Source organism: Coregonus clupeaformis, chromosome 31 (assembly GCF_020615455.1).
Source record: "Coregonus clupeaformis isolate EN_2021a chromosome 31, ASM2061545v1, whole genome shotgun sequence".
NCBI lineage: Eukaryota > Metazoa > Chordata > Actinopteri > Salmoniformes > Salmonidae > Coregonus > Coregonus clupeaformis.
Window position 1 is genome coordinate 38,238,831 of NC_059222.1, and position 22,295 is coordinate 38,261,125.

Below are 22,295 nucleotides of genomic sequence, written 5' to 3' on the forward strand. Positions count from 1 at the left end.
GATTTTCGATTACATTTGCATTGATGTCAGAGTGATTAGAGGGACAATAGAGTGCTGAGTACCAGGCAGTTAGCAAGTTTGGTAGGCTACTAATGACCATCAGCAGCATCAGAGCTTGGAGAAGCCTAGTTACCATGACTAAACGGTCACGTGGAATTTGACTGCCATCATGACTCGTGACCACTGGTGTGACAGTAATACGGTCACCGTAACAGCCCTAATCGCCACATGCATTCACCATTGAATGTTTTGACTCGTAATACAGTATCTGTTAGAAATATTAATTTTAGTTAATGAGTTCAACATAGGCAGTCACATTTACATCATAAATATTGCAGTATACAGTATAAATACTAGTACATTGACTTCATGTTCACAATATGTGTTACATTGTCCGTCTGTGAAAGATTGCAAGACCCACCTTTTCTTCAGTTGGATAGGTTCACAGCCATATATTTAGAAAGGGTAATTTCCCCTTGAAAAATGGAGGCTCGTGTAGTAGTAGAAGTATGTATCTGTGTATGTATATTTCTCTGGATATGTTTCATGATTTTGTTATGTATTAATTGATCATAATATCGGCTGTTTCTCAGAAAGTACATCCAATCAGGCTGAATTACAATATTTATATCTTATTATGACTCAATGTTATTCAATATTGATACCGTTGATTTTTTTATAGAAAACTGAGGCATTGGATAAGTACTTTAATGCTAGTAGTAACATGCTGCAGTATCATAAGCTTTCCCTGCTAGGTATATCTGAATTATGTTCAGACATATAAAGGTGCAATACACTTCACAAAGCCACTATTTTGTTTCATGGAACACTCAGTAACACCACGCCCCCAAAAAAGCCAGTTTCACAAGTCATCACTGGTGATCACAAGGCCGTTGGCTATCTGGTTCTCAAGAATAATCCCCTCCTCGTCCTCCTGCACAAGCAATGGAGAGAAATAAAATGATCAACAACAAGCATTTTAGGTCTTCACAATAATTGTTTTTCATACGAGGTCTAGTAAATCATTTATTAACCTGTTAGATATACAGTATATCTATAATTACTCAAACGATTCATAATCTACTAAAGTAGATGACGATCAGGTATACTTTATCCTCCTTGTTGTTTGGATTAGCAGAGGTCACTCACCTCTTCTCTGGGAATGTAGTCTTTTTCTGTGCTTCTGTACGACACCACGTGGATAAGAGTATAAACTCTGAAAAGAGAAACATAGCACAGTGTACTTTTAGTTTGATTTCATCAAGACTCATCATAAGATAACTGAGCTGTAGCTTGCATTGAGAGAAAAAAAATACATTTTCAGTTGTAATAATGCGCACACAGCATGAGATTATAATCTTATTCTATTAATCTTTCTGTCTTTTATTTTGACATTTCTGTCCTCTTAGGCATGTTTGGAATGGTGGTGTTATGTAGATATATCATACTGTGTTTGAGAAATGAGAAATGTTTGCCCACCTGTGGTAAAGCATAGCCAGGAACTGCACCACGAGAAGCACAGCGAATGACAAGAGGAACATCAGACTGAGAGGCTCCACCTTCAGGTATTCTCCTGATGATGTGCCATTTGGCCAGACTTTCTGAATCTTGATACTAATCACATCATTTCCAATGGCTTGTAAAAAGAAAGTGGCCACTATCCACAAAACGTTGACGATGAAATACAGAAACACTGCCTGTAAAACAACAAAAAATCGAAAGATGATCATTCTACGAGCCGTGTTTTTAGTAGAACGTAGTAAATAAATAGTAGAATAACAGAATAAAAGCCCACCTTGTTTCGTAGTGACTTCAGTTCCTTTGTCACCTGCTCTTTATGAGCTTTGTCGTCAACGATAGGTGCGAGGTATCTCTCGAGCAGTTTCTTCCAAAAGTCGAGTTCATCCTGACAAAATACACAGGGAAACATGGTCGGTATATTTCCTCATTTTATTGGAACACATTGTTGCTCAACACTGTCTGTTGTTCAGATTATCACTCAAAGGGTCTGGTTCCAGATTACTGAGTCATCTTGTTGCTGAAGTCCATCCCAGGTCAAAGATGTAGAGAAAACAATGTCCGGAGCTGCACTGGTAAGTCACCAGGCAATACAATATCACATGAAATACAATATGAATGGTGTGTTTTCACTCAAGCATTACCTCAGTGAGTTTCTCCACCTGTGGGGCAATGAGGGTCTTCTCTATGGCTCTTTTCACCCTCCTCTCAAGCCTCTCCATGCGGTTGGTTTTCAGGATCCTCCTGGCAGCCTCGTTAAGGGCGTACTGCAGCTCTTCTAGCTGGCTGTCGCTCAGCACGTCTTCTGGGCCCACCTTGTCCTTCAGCTCGCCGTTCACCGTGTCCGTCAACATCATCACCAGCTCCTCACACACATCCTCCTGGTTCTTGTTCCTCAGTGTGTAGCGGATCTGCTCCTGAAGGTTCCTTTTCAAGTTGGCGTAGGTCAATTTCTTCAGGAACTCTTCCTTGACAGGCTGAACCCAATCTATTGAAAGCAAATAGTGTAGAGGTGCTGTTGATTATAGTTCAACTTGTAGTTACATACTGACTTTCTGTATGTTATAGGTTACAGCTATTATCTTTCATGTACTGATCCACCTACCACTTTGAGGTACAATTTCTCTTTCTTCCTCGGTGAAGCCACTGTAAACCGAACCGGCATAACCCATATTATCATCGTCATCGTCATGGTTATCGTCGTTGTCATCTTCAATGCTGGAATAGGCACTCTCCTTTTTAGGAACGCTGTCAACACTGCTGTGAACAAGAGGATAAAAAGTTACAACAGGTACAGTAGCCCTTCATTTGATAGAAGTTTGTTGTAGACAGTATATGAGAGAGAGATCCTTTGGGCCTTTGTGAAATGTTTTGTACATGCCTTGTATCAGATTCTGAGTCTTTGTCTTTCTTGGCTCTTCTTCTTTCTAAAAGCTCTGGACTTATTTCCTTATTCTTTTCTTCATTCAGTGCGTTGTTTTTCTCTTCCTTGGTGTCGGGCTTCTGTTCTTGCACCACTTGCTGGGTGACTTGTGTGTTTGGATTCACTGCCTGCTGGAGTTGCTGGAGCATCAAGTTGTCGGTCTCTTGGGTGACTTGTAGTTTCATATCCCAACAGCAAATTTTGCAGTTGCGATCACAGAGAACATTCTGGGTCTTCCTCTCTTCTTTCTCCTTGTTTGTCTCTCTGGTGCCCCATGTGACAATGTGCATGTTCACCAGGGAGTAGATTGTGAGCAAGAGATAACCACTGGGGATACAGATGAAGTACATCAGACCATAGATGATCATGCTGAACTCCTGGGGGTGAAGGAGGGCTGTCACCAGGTACATGGCAGCCATGGACAACAGGAAGAGGCCAGTTGGGGTGATGAATGTGCCCTGCGTAGCCATGTCACCTGGGGAACGCATGAAATGAAATGTGTATCGTAATAGTCTGACCTGGCACCCAATCAACAGTAGTGATGTAAGATGTAGTGGTAAATTACAGCCAAATCTCAGCACCCAAAACCAAATCAGTTACAAATGCTGTCACGCAAGACTAAACGCAGCTCAATGTCATACAGCATGTTTGGATACTAACTGTAAGTCGCTCTGGATAAGAGCGTCTGCTAAATGACTAAAATGTAAAAAATGTAAAATGGATGAAAAGAAAGTTGACCAAAGTCTACCTATTACTGATGATGACAGGTTAACAGACAATGTCAAAAGATAATTATATAATTATTCTGATGGGCCAGGCAACAAAATCTCATTTATCACCAGCCTCTACCCTTTAAAGGATTAGAGGTAACCTTTATATTTGCATAAACAACTTGGTACTGTATGTTGAGTGAATGGTCATGTGAAAAGTCATTGCCAAAGCTTACCGATGATGGCGAAGAATGATGCCAACATCAGAAAGGCGTACAACACACTCATAATGCCTGCGATGGTGATCTGGGTGTTTGGTTTAGCCAGAAAACAAATGAACATGTAGAAAATAGGTGGGATGACTGATATTATGATGGACAGGGTTCCTTCAATTTTGAACACAAACTGGAAAGCACCTAAAGAGGAAGACAGAAAAAGGGGTGAATACTTCCTGGGATGGAGATCTGTATATCCTAGCACATAACCTAGCATATAACCTAGCATATAAGAACAATACTATTTGACCTCATCTTAACTCATCCTCGCCACATGACTTTATGGTTTTATTGAACCAAAGCAAAAGTCATATAACTGATGGGTAGGCATACTTTATACTGTTTGTCCTTTAGCCCTGTGCCATAAAATGTGTAGTCATACGTAATCTCGTTCACCCAGCTGGCTCTCTGCCTAACGTTGAGCTTTTGAACTTACTGACAATTCGAAATACTTAACTTGACAATAGAATGTTATATATACAGTGGGGAGAACAAGTATTTGATACACTGTCGATTTTGCAGGTTTTCCTACTTACAAAGCATGTAGAGGTCTGTCATTTTTATCATAGGTACACTTCAACTGTGAGAGACAGAATCTAAAACAAAAATATAGAAAATCACATTGTATGATTTTTAAGTAATTAATTTGCACTTTATTGCATGACATAAGTATTTGATCACCACCAACCAGTATGAATTCCGGCTCTCACAGACCTGTTAGTTTTTCTTTAAGAAGCCCTCCTGTTCTCCACTCATTACCTGTATTAATTGCACCTGTTTGAACTCGTTACCTGTATAAAAGACACCTGTCCACACACTCAATCAAACAGACTCCAACCTCTCCACAATGGCCAATACCAGAGAGCTGTGTAAGGACATCAGGGATAAAATTGTAGACCTGCACAAGGCTGGGATGGGCTACAGGACAATAGGCAAGCAGCTTGGTGAGAAGGCAACAACTGTTGGCGCAATTATTAGAAAATGGAAGAAGTTCAAGATGACGGTCAATCACCCTCGGTCTGGGGCTCCATGCAAGATCTCACCTCGTGGGGCATCAATGATCATGAGGAAGGTGAGGGATCAGCCCAGAACTACACGGCAGGACCTGGTCAATGACCTGAAGAGAGCTGGGACCACAGTCTCAAAGAAAACCATTAGTAACACACTACGCCGTCATGGATTAAAATCCTGCAGCACACGCAAGGTCCCCCTGCTCAAGCCAGCGCATGTCCAGGCCCGTCTGAAGTTTGCCAATGACCATCTGGATGATCCAGAGGAGGAATGGGAGAAGGTCATGTGGTCTGATGAGACAAAAATAGAGCTTTTTGGTCTAAACTCCACTCGCCGTGTTTGGAGGAAGAAGGAGGGCACCATCCCAACCGTGAAGCATGGAGGTGGAAACATCATTCTTTGGGGATGCTTTTCTGCAAAGGGGACAGGACGACTGCACCGTATTGAGGGGAGGATGGATGGGGCCATGTATCGCGAGATCTTGGCCAACAACCTCCTTCCCTCAGTAAGAGCATTGAAGATGGGTCGTGGCTGGGTCTTCCAGCATGACAACGACCCGAAACACACAGCCAGGACAACTAAGGAGTGGCTCCGTAAGAAGCATCTCAAGGTCCTGGAGTGGCCTAGCCAGTCTCCAGACCTGAACCCAATAGAAAATCTTTGGAGGGAGCTGAAAGTCCGTATTGTCCAGCGATAGCCCCGAAACGTGAAGGATCTGGAGAAGGTATGTATGGAGGAGTGGGCCAAAATCCCTGCTGCAGTGTGTGCAAACCTGGTCAAGACCTACAGGAAACGTATGATCTCTGTAATTGCAAACAAAGGTTTCTGTACCAAATATTAAGTTCTGATTTTCTGATGTATCAAATACTTATGTCATGCAATAAAATGCAAATTCATTACTTAAAAATCATACAATGTGATTTTCTGGATTTTTGTTTTAGATTCAGTCTCTCACAGTTGAAGTGTACCTATGATCAAAATTACAGACCTCTACATGCTTTGTAAGTAGGAAAACCTGCAATATTGGCAGTGTATCAAATACTTGTTCTCCCCACTGTATATGGGGGAGACAACCACCCGATCAATAATATAATAATACTCTTAGCAAAAATGTTTATTTTTCATTTACAATCTGTAGAAACTATGAGAGGTTCAGAACTTTTGTGAAACAGCACAATGGAAAATATGGCAGCTATAAATCAAAACTGGATGGTCTTCAGAGATAGATGGGAGGGGTTGAGGGTAGCTGAAGGATGGGACTAAAAACAAACAAAATATAACTAATGTAAAATATACTGTGTCCATAAAATGTATATAGTATGTATAAGCTGGGAGTAGAAGCCTAAGTATGGTTGTCCATTAGTTTACTCCAATTAGGGGAGGGGTGGTAGGGTAAAGAAGGAAAATATATATTCTTTTAATATACAGTATTTACAAAAATACACACTACCAGTCAAAAGTTTGGACACACCTACTCATTCAAGGGTTTTTCTTAATTTTTTCAATTTTTTACATTATAGAATAATAGGGAAGACATCAAAATTATGAAATAACACATGTAGTAAGCAAAAAAGTGTTAAACAAGTCAAAATATATTATATATTTGAGATTCTTTCCACCCTTTGCCTTGATGACAACTTTGCACACTCTTGGCATTCTCTCAACCAGCTTCATGAGGTAGTTACCTGGAATGCATTTCAATTAAAAGGTGTGCCTTGTTAAAAGTTAATCAGTTGTGTTGTGACAAGGTAGGGGTAGGGGGTATACAGAAGATAGCCCTATTTGGTAAAAGACCAAGTCCATATTATGACAAGAACAGCTCAAATAAGCAAAGAGAAACGACAGTCCATCATTACTTTAAGACATGAAGGTCAGTCAATACGGAACATTTTAAGAACTTTGAAAGTTTCTTCAAGTGCAGTCGCAAAAACCATCAAGCACTAGGATGAAACTGGCTCTCATGAGGACCGCCACAGGAATGGAAGACCCAGAGTTACCTCTGCTGCAGAGGATAAGATCCTTAGAGTTACCAGCCTCAGAAATTGCAGCCCAAATAAATGCTTCACAGAGTTCAATTAACAGACACATCTCAACATCAACTGTTCAGAGGGGACTGTGTGAATCAGGCCTTCATGGTCGAATTACTGCAAAGACACCAATAAGAAGAAGAGACTTGCTTCGGCCAAGAAACACGAGCAATAGACATTAGACCGGTGGAAGTGTGTCCTTTGGTCCAAATTTGAGATTTTTGGTCCCAACCGCCGTGTCTTTGTGAGACGCGGTGTGGGTGAACGGATGAACTCTGCATGTGTATCACCGTAAAGCATGGAAGAGGACGTGTTATGGTGTGGGGGTGCTTTGCTGGTGACACTGTCTGTGATTTATTTAGAATCCACTTAACCAGCATGGCTACCAAAGCATTCTGCAGCGATACGCCATCCCATCTGGTTTGGGCTTAGTGGGACTGTTTTTCAACAGGACAATGACCCAACACACCTCCAGGGTGTGTAAGGGCTATTTTACCAGGAAGGAGAGTGATGGAGTGCTGCATCAGATGACCTGGCCTCCACAATCCCCCGACCTCAACCCAATTGAGATAGTTTGGGATGAGTCGGACCGCAGAGTGAAGGAAAAGCAGCCAACAAGTGCTCAGCGTATGTGGGAACTCCTTTAAGACCGTTGGAAAAGCATTCCAGGTGAAGCTGGTTGAGTGTGCAAAGCTGTCATCAAGGCAAAGGGTGGCTATTTGAAGAATCTCAAATATAAAATATATTTTGATTTGTTTAACACTTATTTGGTTACTACATGATTCCATATGTGTTATTTCATAGTTTTGATGTCTTCGCTATTTTTCTACAATGTAGAAAATTGTAAAAATAAAGAAAAACCCTTGAATGAGTAGGTGTGTCCAAACTTTTGACTGGTACTGTATATATGGGGGATTGGAAATTATGCAGGTATATATGGGGGATTGGAAATGATGGGGCGGCAGGTAGCTTAGTGGTTAAGAGCGTTGTGCCAGTAACCGAGAGGTCGCTGGTTCTAATCCCCGAGCTGACTAGGTGAAAAATCTGTCGATGTGCCCTTGAGCAAGGCACTTAACCCTAATTGCTCCTGTAAGTCGCTCTGGATAAGAACGTCTGCTAAATGACTAAAATGTAAATGACATTGATAGAAGCCACAATCTATCTGCAATATTAAAGCTGATCTACCCCCTAATAAAAAAAATCACTTAAGGGAATATGTGTATTCTAGGTAATATAATATAATGAGTAATTGGTTAACAACACACAGACATAAAAGGTGCGTACAATTAACAAGAATGAACAAAACAAGCCGAGGGTGAGATGGTACCTGCTATCATCAGAGATACAGAGGCAGGACCGAGAATGGATGAGCTGACAGTAAATATCTGGTAGAAGATGTACAGTCTGGAGATAGAAGAGTTCCTCTTGACCGTCTCATTGCCGCTGTGCAGGAGGTCCAGGGTGTTGGCCAGAGTGGACGGCCCCCAGCGCCGCCTCTGGTTGTAGAACTCTTTGAACTCCTGAGGGGAGTTGGTGTAGGCGTCCGACGCAGCGTTGTACTCCACTCTCCAGCCCTGCTGAAGGAGCAGGGTGCACAGCCAGCGGTCCTCACCTGGCCAGCGGGAAGAGGGAATATTAAAGGAAGTCAATATACATATCAGGTCCTAGGACTGCTCTAGGGAACACTTAATGAGCAAGTAAATGTGTATGTCACCCTTGGTCGATTTGAAGCCAACAGAAATAGCTCAAGAAACTGTGATGAAACGTTCTATGAACCTCCGGTTGTACAGTATAATACTCCAGTAGCCAATCAAGTGTTGTTGATGGGAGAACAAGAAAGTAGTCACCTTGATCATATTGAACGTACTCGGAGGCTCTAGTTGCAGTGGTGGTGTATCTCTTGAGCACATTGTCATCCATCAGAGCTGATCCCCTGAACAAGCTGAAGCATCCGGGACTGCAGAGGACTGAACCAAACACGTGCTCAGCTGTTTTCTGGAGCCAGTGACCAACGGCATACTCAAATTTCTGATACCACACCATTGGACCTACAATAGAAATCAAGAAGCATGTCAGTCATGCTGTAGCGATAGCCTACATCTCCATGTCATACTGTGTGATGGAGATGGAGAAATGTAGCAAGACTTGTTTATACATAATCTCTCAGTGGTAATGGTTGGAATTGGATTAGGGGCTCACTATCATGGAAGTATCACGGAAGATCTGCGATAAAATGTGAACTTCCATTTCCGATTGAGCCGACACACGCAGCGTTTACCGTGAATGCAGTCTCCGCAAACACGGGAACATTGCCTTTACATTTCAAGCGAGCTATAACGCAGATTTTTCGCGATGCTTCTGCGATACGGATAGATGCACTTGAAATATACTGTATGCTAGACATAGCCATGTCTGAGTGGACCCCCTAACTCACAACCGGCCGTGATTGGGAGTCCCATAGGGCGGCGCAAAATTGGCCCAGCGTCGTCCGGGTTTGGCCGGTGTAGGCCGTCATTGTAAATAAGAATGTGTTCTTAACTGACTTGCCTAGTTAAATAAAGGTAAAATACAAATAAAATCAGCTTTACTCACCCATTCCTGTAGGGTGGATTCTTCCGCATGCAGCACCCACATTGCCGTACTTCCGAAGTCGGTCCACCAGTAATATCAGAGCTGCGGGCTGGAAGTCTGTGTCCCCATCCAGGGCCATGATGTAGGTATTGTCATCAGAGATGTGTTTTCTCTTACTGTCATTGTCATGCTGTGGCAACAGGAAACTCTCCCCATCCAATGATATGAGACTGGCACGGCAAGGATTATTCTGTCTCTGTAGAAGACAGAGAGGGAAAAAAGCATACACTTTAATTTAGGGAAACCATGGAAACCACTGATTTTTCATATTTACAGATCATCTGTGTTGCAGGGATAAAGACAATAACATGGAAATTAGCATTCAATATATTACATACCGTTATCTTCTGAGGATTCTTCACACTGTATCCTTTCCATCCAAGCAGATAGTAGAGGTACATGATCTGAAAGACATGTCAGATGCAAACCTATAACCTTTCATTTTCCTCAAGTGTGTCCATACTAAAACAAGAAAGCAATTACAATATATTCACGTTCTTCAAGAAATGTCATTAAAGTATGTTTAAAGAACGTAGGTTAACAGTGGTTACAGTGGTGAAATCATGGAATACAGTAATATTAAAAATCATCCTACCCACCTGTGACCATCTCTTCTTGTTTCTGATCAGCTGTTTGTCTTTCAAATGGAAATACAGCATGTTTCCTTCTGGCATCACAAACATTAATCGGCCACCATAGGGAGTCTCGATAATTGACACATCATCGGGCTCCTTATTGGTGAATACCCTAAAACACACAAACATTCAAGATTCATTATGAAACAGTTGTCTTTGGATTAATAGAATTGCCCATTTATAGTGAATGCATCTTAAAGTAGAGCTTGCTTGTGCTCATTAATTGACACTATTGGTCTGGGTTTATAGGGAGTAAAGTGCAAAGAAATATGAAATGTCCACTTACCTGTAAACCTCTATGACCACATGAATGAGATCGGTCACATATTCGTTGATTAACTTTTTGCCCGTCTTCTTTTCTATCATGTATGCATCATCTACAAATATGTGGCACTCAAAGTCAAAAACATCTTTATGTTCCTCTTTTGGATCACCTCTGTACCGGTCCAACCTGAAACCATCAAGACACATGACATAACAGAAAATCCTATTTTTATGCAAAACATTATAATAATCACCTCCTTATCATTCATTGTATTTTGTGAAAGTATGTTTGTCCTGTACACACTAAGGTTGTACAACTGATGGGCAACAGATTTCATACAATAGGTTGTAATATAACTTATATTTTTGTGATTCAACGGAGAGTTTGTCTGTACAAACATGTTTACACAACCATTTTACGGTGTAATTATTTTTGTGCAGAAAAGCTCTATCACAACCAGTGACAAATATGTTGAGTGCTACATGAGTTATACAACTTGAGTGCAGTGTGTACGGGGCCATTGTCTTGTGTTGTATACAAGAGGTCTCTGCTGCACACATTCACTCACACACACTCACACACACACACACACACTAATATTATGAATTGATATTAAATAACTTTCAGGGCTAGAAATATTTCAATATCAAAGACAGCCAGCAAAATTGATAAGCACAATACCTGAACATGGATGTGAGGATCTTCAACATCTCGTCATAGGTCTCATGCCACATTGTTGCACAGAGGTAAATGACACAATTCTCAATGTCGTCAACAACACTACTGTAGAATGAACAACATGGGGAAAGTATGAGAACATGTTTGGACGGATGGGGAGAGATAGAACAGTTTCTAATCATGTTTGGACGGATGGGGAGAGATAGAACAGTTTCTAATCATGTTTGGACGGATGGGGAGAGATAGAACAGTTTCTAATCATGTTTGGACGGATGGGGAGAGATAGAACAGTTTATAATCATGTTTGGACGGATGGGGAGAGATAGAACAGTTTCTAATCATGTTTGGACGGATGGGGAGAGATAGAACAGTTTCTAATCATGTTTGGACGGATGGGAGAGATAGAACAGTTTCTAATCATGTTTGGACGGATGGGGAGAGATAGAACAGTTTCTAATCATGTTTGGACGGATGGGGAGAGATAGAACAGTTTATAATCATGTTTGGACGGATGGGGAGAGATAGAACAGTTTCTAATCATGTTTGGACGGATGGGGAGAGATAGAACAGTTTCTAATCATGTTTGGACGGATGGGGAGAGATAGAACAGTTTCTAATCATGTTTGGACGGATGGGGAGAGAGAACAGTTTCTAATCATGTTTGGACGGATGGGGAGAGATAGAACAGTTTCTAATCATGTTTGGACGGATGGGGAGAGATAGAACAGTTTCTAATCATGTTTGGACGGATGGGGAGAGATAGAACAGTTTCTAATCATGTTTGGACGGATGGGGAGAGATAGAACAGTTTCTAATCATGTTTGGACAGATGGGGAGAGATAGAACAGTTTCTAATCATGTTTGAATGCAGTGATCAGAGTTAATGTCAGTGAGTATATTTCAGCACACTACCACCAAGACTCTTTCTTATATAGTGCACTGTCGGCAAAACTCAACAATTACTGAACAATTGTCTATGTGCACTGTTGCAATGTGAAGTCTTAAACCACGTGGACTTTTAATCAATTAAATAGCAGAATCTTGCCTCTCCTGGTTCCTCGTTTGCACAACCTTCATCTTGGTGTTCAGAAGCAGAGACAGGTCGATGAAGGCAGACTCATAGAGGCGTCGTACAAACAGCTCAGTTGTGCGCTCGATCCTCTGGACCTTGAAGTTCCACACGTAGTAGGTGCATGTGATGAGCCCGAGCCACATGCAAATGCCCTCCAGCGCAAGTAGGGAGAAAGGCCAGGTCCAGTAATGGCTGTTCAAAGAAGTCCTGCAGATGCTCTTGGTGAGCTCCAGCATCACGACTGCGCTGGTGTTCTTGGTGCTCAGGTCCACTAGGCTCGAGCAAAAGTCTATGATAGAAGTTGTGTCGGCCCCAGCTAGGTATTCAGATTGCGTTAGGAAAAGGATCATGCCGAGGATGAGAACGGCGGGCCCGGTAAAACAGACAGGGAAGGCGAAGCTCATTCGCACGGAGTGGATCTTACAAGCCACCACCCCAAACCAATGGCATGCAGCGGAGAAAAAGGCTTGGAGGAAAAGGACAGTAAGACCAATATCAAGGGTCTCTTTATGCCTCGCAATTGTACTTTCATCTTCATCGGCCTTAGGAGTGAAATCAAAATCTGACCATACAATGTTTTCCTGTATCAACGCGTGGTAGATGAGGTACACAGCAGCAATGACTACGACCCTTAGGAGACTCGATATCACAAATACAAAATCTCTGAAGGTGTCCAACTCAGTCAGCATTTCGTGCATGTTGTTGCTCGCCTGCACTGGGTTTTCCCACCAGGTCAGAGAAACCAGAAAAGATGAAAAAACTGCAATGCCAACATACCAATAACAGTCATTTTCCTGAAGTGATACAAACGAGGTAACACGAACGTAATAGTCTGCCCCGAGAAGACAGTAGCCGGTCAGGACAAGCATAAGAGAACAAATAGGGAAGATGATCTTCCAGTTCTCTCTCTGCAGGCGAAATGCTATCTGTAGAACAGAGGAAAGCATGCAGACTCCGCCAGAGATGAAGAGGTTGGTCAGCACGTCAAACTGGGGCATCACTACCAGCACCAGGATGGAGGTCCCAAGAGACACCAAGCATTCAATCCCACACACCTGAAAGATACAGATTTACATTTGTATTGACAGCAAGCAGTGTTGGGGAAGCAACTCTGAAAATATAGTTTACCAGGCTACCAGTTACTTCACACTAGAAGAAGTTAAGCTACACTAAAGATACCCTTAAAAAACTAAAGTTACTTTGAAAAAGTAGTTCACTACATCCAAACTACTTTGTGAAATATTATCATATGTAAATCTGAAATGTCATAGACTACAAATTGCAAGAATAGATTACTTTGGGGTCATATGTCAACAGAATGTTTAATTTAGCCTATATAACACAAACACAATGTTTCAAGTGAGAATTAGGCGGTTCTGATGCTGAAAAAGAAAGGAAATTCTTGCCTACTTCACCCATATTTTCTTTTTGCAGAAAAAAGTAGTGTGTAGTTCCAGTAGTTAGCTACACCGCTACATGGTAAAAAATATTAATAATAACTACTGAAAACACTACCTAGATTATAAATTAATTCCCCAACACTGACAGCAAGCAATTTGAGCAGCAATTAAGACACAAATATCACCAAGAAGTCAAAGCAAGCAATTTGAGGAGCAATTAAGACACAAAGATCACAAAGAATCAAATTGTATAATATTTCAGCGTCAACTTACAATTCCCATAGTTCTCATGTTTGGTGGGACGAAGTTCTTGAAAGCGCATTTCCACAGTGACTTGAGGAACACGAGCAGGTTGGGCACCACCAAAGAGCACACCAGCATGAGCATGTAGTATTGTCTTTCCTTGGGAGTCCTAGTCGATGTGGGGCTTGAGAGTGTGGAGAGAACCAGTAGAGAGCCCTGACGATTGGATGTAAACAAAACTGACATCAGACTCCTAATATTATAGAATCTAAGATTCCTTCATTTAAACACTGATCTACATAGTGAGTGTGAACAATTCCTTCATAGTGTTTTGACTTCACGAGGAGAATGTTTGCAGTGTTAGAGAGAAAAAACAGATAGGAGAGTACTAAGTGTCTAGGGTATCAACCTGGTCTCAGAGCATTTCGTATTATTCTGTACGTAAATCCGAGGCCCCATTTAGTATGATATGTTATGTATCGTATGGTATGAATTAATTTGTGGATGTCCATCACCCATTTGGTATGACATGTTACGAATTACAATGAGCAGATTTGAGATCTGTCTCATAAAGAACGCATACCCCTTCCCTTGTATACTATTCATCAATGCTGAGTTGTGGGAATGTATCTGATATGGTATGAATTCGATATCGCTATATATGATTATAAGATGACATCCCAGGAGGTATTATGCTTGAGCCAGTAGTTTACAGGTTCATGGTGCTGGGGTCAATGCTGGATGGGATGTGAAATGACGTTAAAAGTAGATTTATTTTTTGCATTTTAGCTAACCCTAATCCTTTTCCTAATCTTAACCTAATTCTCCTAACCTGCTACGTTAATTATCCTAACCTGCTGCGTAAGTTCTCCTAACCTGCTACGAAAAGTCAATTCTGATCAATTCTGACATAAGATGTATCCCATCTAGACAAAACCAGGTGCTGGTCCCTCATTTTGGCTCACCTTGCTGATGACAGCACTGGACAGGACCATTATCCCCACAAACGCTGCCACCAGGTGCTGGAACAACTCAAAGCATCTTCTCTTTTCCTCTTTCTCAGCACCAATGGGATTCAACTGGAAAGGATCCCAGGTGTCCCTGTGACAGTATCGAACACAATTTCAAACAGTTAGTTAAAACTGTTCATTACTGTTTCATAAACCGTCCTTAAAATAATAACTTCTGGTCTTTATAAACCCTTTATAAAGTGTTACTGTAATGTCTGACTTGAAGATACGTTATATCCAGTGATGGGAAGGTACATATGTAGGATCTTAATTTGAGTGGTTTCTCACAGCAGGAAAATAATCCTGCAGCAACAGGAAATGTGAATTATTGTGTGGACCCCAATTAACATTATAACATTTTAAAATTGTAAATGTTGAATTACAAACTTTAGAAGCCTTTTAAACCCTTGAATACAATACAAGTTAGCGTTTCCTGCTGTGCATTTTCTGCAACAACAGGGTGATCAAATTAAGATCCTACACCTGTAGTTAACTTTAGTAGTTCATCAATGGGTCAAAGGAAGTAAGTTACAAGTGACATCATATAACATCCATTATAAACTGGGTGGTTCGAGCCCTGAATGCTGATTGGCTGACAGCCGTAAACCACGGGTATGACAAAACATTTATTTTTACTGCTCTAATTACATTGGTAACCAATTTATAATAGCAATAAGGCACCTCTGGGATTTGTGGTATATGGCCAATATACCACGGCTAATGCTGTATCCAGGCACTGGCCTATCTACAGGGGGTAGTTGGAAGACCCATAACATTGTAACACCTTGAATTTCTCCAAACAGAAACAAGCTAGAGTGATGAAACCTACACAGTGCATGTCCATTTAGGTTCTCTCCCTGCTTGTAAAGTCACAGCCAAATCTTTCACTATTTGCACGTTTTATGGGCACTTTTTTGGGGGGTGAAAGTATTTTTCTTACTGCCCTGAGAATTCATTCCCAATAATTCAAACTAGCATAATTTGTATCACTATATGTTGGCTAAACATTGACATGAATGATGTGTCACTATTGTTGTCTGTTGCTAAGCACATGAGGTTTTGTCATGGCAGCTGGTTTGGGGGCAATTGTAACACAGTGTTAAAATGACCCTGAGCCAAGCAACCAAATGATGAAAACAAGTAATTTTAACTTTAAGATTGTATGAATTATACATTAATTATACAAATACTAACTTTAAATAGCATTGGGGTCCTGTAGAGTGCCAAATAAGTTGTAAACAGATATAATCTGGACACAATCAGACTATTCAGATGTTTTGAGAGGAACCAAATGGACATGCACAAACATGGGTGTTACTGTAATTATTGGTTAAGTACATATAATTACTAATATTTCTAGCAAAATTATTACATATGATGATTCATTAACATGAATGTTTTTTAAGTTAAGAACATTTATTTGGTTTATTTTTAGGGTGTTACATTTGACCCCAGCAACTGTTAGAATTGCCCCTGCCACGGGGGAAAATTGTCATGACTCCCTCCGAAGCTGCCTCATCTCCTTGTTCGGGCAGGCTTCGGCGTTCGTCATCACCGGCCTTCTAGCCACTGCCGCTCCTCATCTCATCATTCCATTTGTTTTGTCTTGTTTTTCACACACACCTGGTTCATATCCCCTCATCAGTCTCTGTATAATTATTCCCTCTGCTCCCCAATGTCTTTGTGTGTTATTGTTCCATGTGGAGTTGTCGCTAGCTCGTGTTGAGCATTATGTTACTTTTATCGCCGGGATATTCACCCGTGTGTTTTGTTTTCCCAGTATGCATTTAAGTCGCACTGTATTTGGTTTACGCATCGCTGTGGACTGCTGTATTGGCCAAATAAACCCTATTATTTTATTCACACCTCCTGCGCCTGGCTCCGTCCTACTCACCTTATAACAAAAATGTAACGTCCAGACTTTTCGGATTAAAACCGATATTGTGATCCGACCGTCTTATGTACATACCTAGAAATTGTATAAATGATTAGGAGACATATGTACGTTTCTTATATCAAAACATGACTGGCCTAGTTCAAGTGATCTCTGAGCAGTAGAGTAAAAGAGAAAAACTGTTACAATTTCCTCCAGTCTCCCTTACTTCAGGCAGAGCAAAATATAATTGTGGGTACAGTTACCAAAAAATATTGAGAACCACTGGTCTTTTAGATGGATAGTATTTGACAAAAAAATCCACAGATTCGGTAATAAAAAAAAATAAAAAAATTGTATTGGTCACAATATTTAGCAGATGTTATTGCGGGTGTAGCGAAATGCTTGTGTTCCTAGCTCCCACAGTGCAGTTGTATCTAACAATTATATATTTAAATCTGTTAATCTATTGATGAGTTTATTTATACCTATAATTGTATGCTTTTATTAACCCTAAAGCATGAATTCATTGCAATGCCTCTGTCATGCTCGTTTATTCTAAGCATATAGAGTATGTAGTCATTTAACAAATATTACATTGTAAGATGCTTGTGGTGTTTTCATTCCTATTAAACGGCTTCCTTTCAATATAACAGTATCAGTATTGATCTAATGTATATTGTTATCACGCTATACCCTCCGTACAATAATATATCAATTATAACAGCTTCTAGTGACATCTCACCCACTGACGAGGCTAATCCCAGCATTATCAGTGCAGAACAGAGGCCCACGATATGGAGCATTTGGGAAGGAATTCAACTTTGCTTCCTTGTATTGTATATCTTCAAAACGACATTCTCATTAGCCTCCCAATAATGGTAAATTATATCTACCGTAGTACATGGTATAGTTGTATCATTATATAGTTATATTACTTCTATTTAGTATGATTTCAGTATAGGTGGAATATTTTCAATTTGTGGAATGATTTCTGGTTTTGTCTACAGTGCTAATTATTTTCAGTATCAGGCCCTGTGAATCCTAACAGTTTTGCTTGAAATGATTCTCACTTGAACTAAATTAAATTATTCTAGATGGATAAAACTAACCTGTGCCTCCCTTCCCTTTTCCGCCCTCTGAATTTGAGCTCTTCCATTTTTCACCGTCCTTCGTGGTAGAGCTTAGTGGTCCTTAGTCCTAGTCCATTTGCTGAGGTACTAAGGTATTGACATGCGTCAGTTTACTTTAATAAGCTACCACTATTTGAGATGCCTCAGGCCCTCCCTCTTTTACTGTCCATTCACCCATAAAGAGGTACAAAGATCATCCGCAAGACGTGACACTTTAATATTTTTATTGTCTCTCACGGAAACGAATGAAACTAAAGTTTACATTTTGAGGTATCTTTTTGCTTACCTTTATGACAGTTTACACAATTTACATACTGTATGTACAAACTTAACCACCTCAAACATTTACATGTCTTCAGTGGGCAATTTCGTCACCAAGATGAGTTACATAGCAAGAATTTTTAAAGAATATACTTGATATTCTGGTTCTATCATTACAGAACATAAATTAACAGATATTCAATGCAAGGTCATAGTATGATGAAGGACTTCATAGATAAATACCCACCACACCCAAACTTAAACACTTTGAGATGTGATTTTGCTTTCAGGACTCATTTAACAATGCTTTTGGATTACAAATGAAGAATGTGTAAAAAAAAAAAAAACTCCCTCAGTATACAAAGACCCTCCATTTGTACTATGTCTACAAAAATAAGATACACAGATCTCCATGGATGAGGAGCTTAGTAACTCCAACGACTTAAGGCAGAGTTCAGAGAGCTTATTTCCATGTTAATGTGTACACTGATCGATTGTTCCATTTTTATCCTCCCAATTTAGGTAGGACTTTGGTTTCATAAGGAAGTGAAAATGAAGTGAAGAAAATACTTGTCTGCAGTGCGGGGAGAAAAATATCCCCCCCTTGACAAAATTTGTGCTTAGTACACAGTGACACACTTCCTGAACTTGCTACGGTATCGCAGATCATTAGCCACTTTGGCATAGAAGCCTAAATGTCCTTGTTGTTTGAGAGGGCAATATGACGTCTGTCATGCCCCATGGCTGATACGCCAGGTATAAATTATACTATTACAGTAAATCACAGCCATCTATTCAACTTGAACTTTGAAATGACACACTTTTACATAACCAGCGAGCCAACCCAACCCCAAGGTGACACTGCATGTGAATCACAATGTGAATAACCCCAAATAAAAGGTCAACTGTATTATGTTACTGTTCAGTGTGAAGAAATAATGTTACCATTTCAGTTAAGGTTTACTGTACCTGGGTTATCCTCAGGTTTGTAGGCAGTGTTGGTCATCATTTGCCCTATTGGCCATAACTCATATGCTCAACTGTTTTAAATGCCATAGATTGGCAAATTAATGTAATTGAATTGGATATGTTGGTTGGCGGTTGCATGGTTACCTGATATTTCTGTTTATTCCATAATCGGTGAGTAAACAAACATTTGAGTCAGCTCTTACTGTGTTCGTGTGTGTGTGTGTGCTCATGTGCGTGCATGTGGAGAGAGAGAGAGAGAGAGAGAGAGAGAGAGAGAGAGAGAGAGAGAGAGGAAGAGAGAGAGGGAGGGAGAGAGGGAGGGAGAGAGTTTAGGCTGTGGGGGGGGTCTCATGAAATTTGAGGAATGTTGTACATTGCTAAAACTTAATATTGTTTTCAATGGCCAGCAACATATAAGATGGGTTCAGTGATCAGGAAAAGCTCAAAGTTAAAGTTAGTTGGAATGTTCAGATCAATTACCTCTTGATTTAGTCAATTGATCAACTCAAAAGTTTGGTAAACTACAATTTTATCTTGATCCTTTTGTCTCGATTTCTCCCCTTATTCACTAGCTCAGAAAGCATCTCTGTATGGAATATTTTAAGAATCCTGAATGTGTAGGATGTTACACACAGATATTGCTTCAAGCCATTCCTTTATACCCTTTATGGTCCATCTCATCTCCCTCTCCTCCCTCTTCTGCCTCTCCCTTTAACAATCTCACCCACAGCCTAATAAAAGTAGACATTGTGTAAAGCGTTTTTTCTCTCTCCCTCCCACTCCGTCTGCTTTCTGTTAACCCCCTAACGCCTGTCCCCTCCCCCATTCCACTTCTCCATGCTATCTCTTCATCGCTCATGTCGAAAAGCAGCTGGGGTCGGGAACAAAATCAGCCATGTCCTTTTTTTTCGAAATTCAACTGAGGGACATTCAATATGAATAAACAAAATAAAACCTGTAGTGATGGCAACAGCCTACTCTGCTCCGTCTTTTCTTTCTACCTCGCTCAAAAGTGTTCATTTTCTTACGTTTCGGGACAGATTCGATTGTGAACACATTTCTGTAGTCCTATCGTCCCCACACCCACCCGTCTCCCTCATGTAAACATCTCCCTCCAGTTGTGTAATATTAGTTAATCTACGCAGTTCTGTTTCAGGCAAGCCAGGTCTGTAACCATTTCACTACTTTCTATGCTATACATGTACAGTATCCATCTGTTAAATATGCTACAGTTCAATCATTTGTGCATTTGTAACGAACAGGTTAGGTTCTCTTATTAACAAATGTACATTATTATGTTTACATATATCACAGACAGTTATAAAAGTATATTTGAAAGTGACCATATTATCTATGTCATAGGTTCTATGCAATTTGAGTTATGTTTTTTGTTGATGTTGAACTGTTTGATGAATATTGCAGTTCCCTTCAGACGAATACAATGCATTATATTATCTGACATTTGTTAGTTTTGAGTTATAGGTTCAGACCTAGTATTCAATCTCAACCTTATTATATGTGTTTTCAAAACACTGAAAGGTTAGGCTATCTTGGTTTGATGAGGCATATAGCGTCCAACTGACTACACCTTAAAATCAGATGGTTGTCACATGTAGACAAGATAAGTTCTGTGTTTGTTTTCAGATGGTTGCTAAGTTATTTTTGTGAGATTAATATCATATCATTACCCTACCTCTTTAAGGAATACCTGGGATAGCATAAAAGTAATCCTTCTACCCCCACCCCCACAAAAATATATATAAATAATAATAAAATATTAGAATAAAAAAGTAATAAAATAAAAATACAAAAAAATATATATACAGTGAGGGAAAAAAGTATTTTGGGGATTTTGTCCCACTCCTCTTTGCAGATCTTCTCCAAGTCATTAAGGTTTCGAGCCTGACGTTTGGCAACTCGAACCTTCAGATCCCTCCACAGATTTTCTATGGGATTAAGGTCTGGAGACTGGCTAGGCCACTCCAGGACCTTAATGTGCTTCTTCTTGAGCCACTCCTTTGTTGCCTTGGCCGTGTGTTTTGGGTCATTGTCATGCTGGAATACCCATTTTCAAGAGGTTCTCACCCAAGATTTGACGGTACATGGCGCCGTCCATTGACCCTTTGATGTGGTGAAGTTGTCCTGTCCCCTTAGCAGAAAAACACCCCCAAAGCATAATGTTTCCACCTCCATGTTTGACGGTGGGGATGGTGTTCTTGGGGTCATAGGCAGCATTCCTCCTCCTCCAAACACGGCGAGTTGAGTTGATGCCAAAGAGCTCGATTTTGGTCTCATCTGACCACAACACTTTCACCCAGTTCTCCTCTGAATCATTCAGATGTTCATTGGCAAACTTCAGACGGGCCTGTATATGTGCTTTCTTGAGCAGGGGGACCTTGCGGGCGCTGCAGGATTTCAGTCCTTCACGGCGTAGTGTGTTACCAATTGTTTTCTTGGTGACTATGGTCCCAGCTGCCTTGAGATCATTGACAAGATCCTCCCATGTAGTTCTGGGCTGATTCCTCACCGTTCTCATGATCATTGCAACTCCACGAGGTGAGATCTTGCATGGAGCCCCAGGCTGAGGGAGATTGACAGTTATTTTGTGTTTCTTCCATTTGCGAATAATCGCACCAACTGTTGTCACCTTCTCACCAAGCTGCTTGGCGATGGTCTTGTAGCCCATTCCAGCCTTGTGTAAGTCTACAATCTTGTCCCTGACATCCTTGGAGAGCTCTTTGGTCTTGGCCATGGTGGAGAGTTTGGAATCTGATTGATTGATTGCTTCTGTGGACAGGTGTCTTTTATACAGGTAACAAACTGAGATTAGGAGCACTCCCTTTAAGAGTGGGCTCCTAATCTCAGCTCGTTACCTGTATAAAAGACACCTGGGAGCCAGAAATCTTTCTGATTGTGAGGGGGTCAAATACTTATTTCCCTCATTAAAATGCAAATAAATGTATAACATTTTTGACATGCGTTTTTCTGGATTTCTTTGTTGTTATTCTGTCTCTCACTGTTCAAATAAACCTACCATTAAAATTATAGACTGATCATTTCTTTGTCAGTGGGAAAACGTACAAAATCAGCAGGGGATCAAATACTTTTCCCCCTCACTGTATATATATAAAACAAATTAAAATTAAAAATATACTCGAAAA

General features: G+C 40.6%; 1 protein-coding gene across 2 annotated transcripts; it reads right to left on the reverse strand.

The window, feature by feature from the left end:
- Positions 1–692: 692 nt before the first annotated feature.
- LOC121547688 (chitin synthase chs-2-like) lies at positions 693–17,969 on the reverse strand. Of its 2 annotated transcripts, none has more exons than XM_041859081.2 (19): positions 17,884–17,969; positions 14,854–14,989; positions 13,919–14,104; positions 12,219–13,300; positions 11,177–11,278; positions 10,517–10,681; positions 10,195–10,342; positions 9,934–9,999; positions 9,557–9,791; positions 8,812–9,012; positions 8,292–8,576; positions 3,888–4,067; positions 2,900–3,416; positions 2,624–2,775; positions 2,163–2,506; positions 1,796–1,906; positions 1,480–1,697; positions 1,150–1,216; positions 693–934 (listed from the first exon to the last, which is right to left on the reverse strand). In XM_041859081.2, the coding sequence occupies exons 1-19, from the start codon at positions 17,928–17,930 to the stop codon at positions 863–865; spliced, it is 4,314 nt and encodes a 1,437-aa protein (XP_041715015.2). In that variant the 5' UTR covers positions 17,931–17,969; the 3' UTR covers positions 693–862. The 2 variants fall into 2 exon arrangements, with proteins under 2 accessions (XP_041715015.2, XP_041715014.2); XM_041859080.2 differs by having other exon boundaries at positions 2,624–2,778.
- Positions 17,970–22,295: the final 4,326 nt, after the last annotated feature.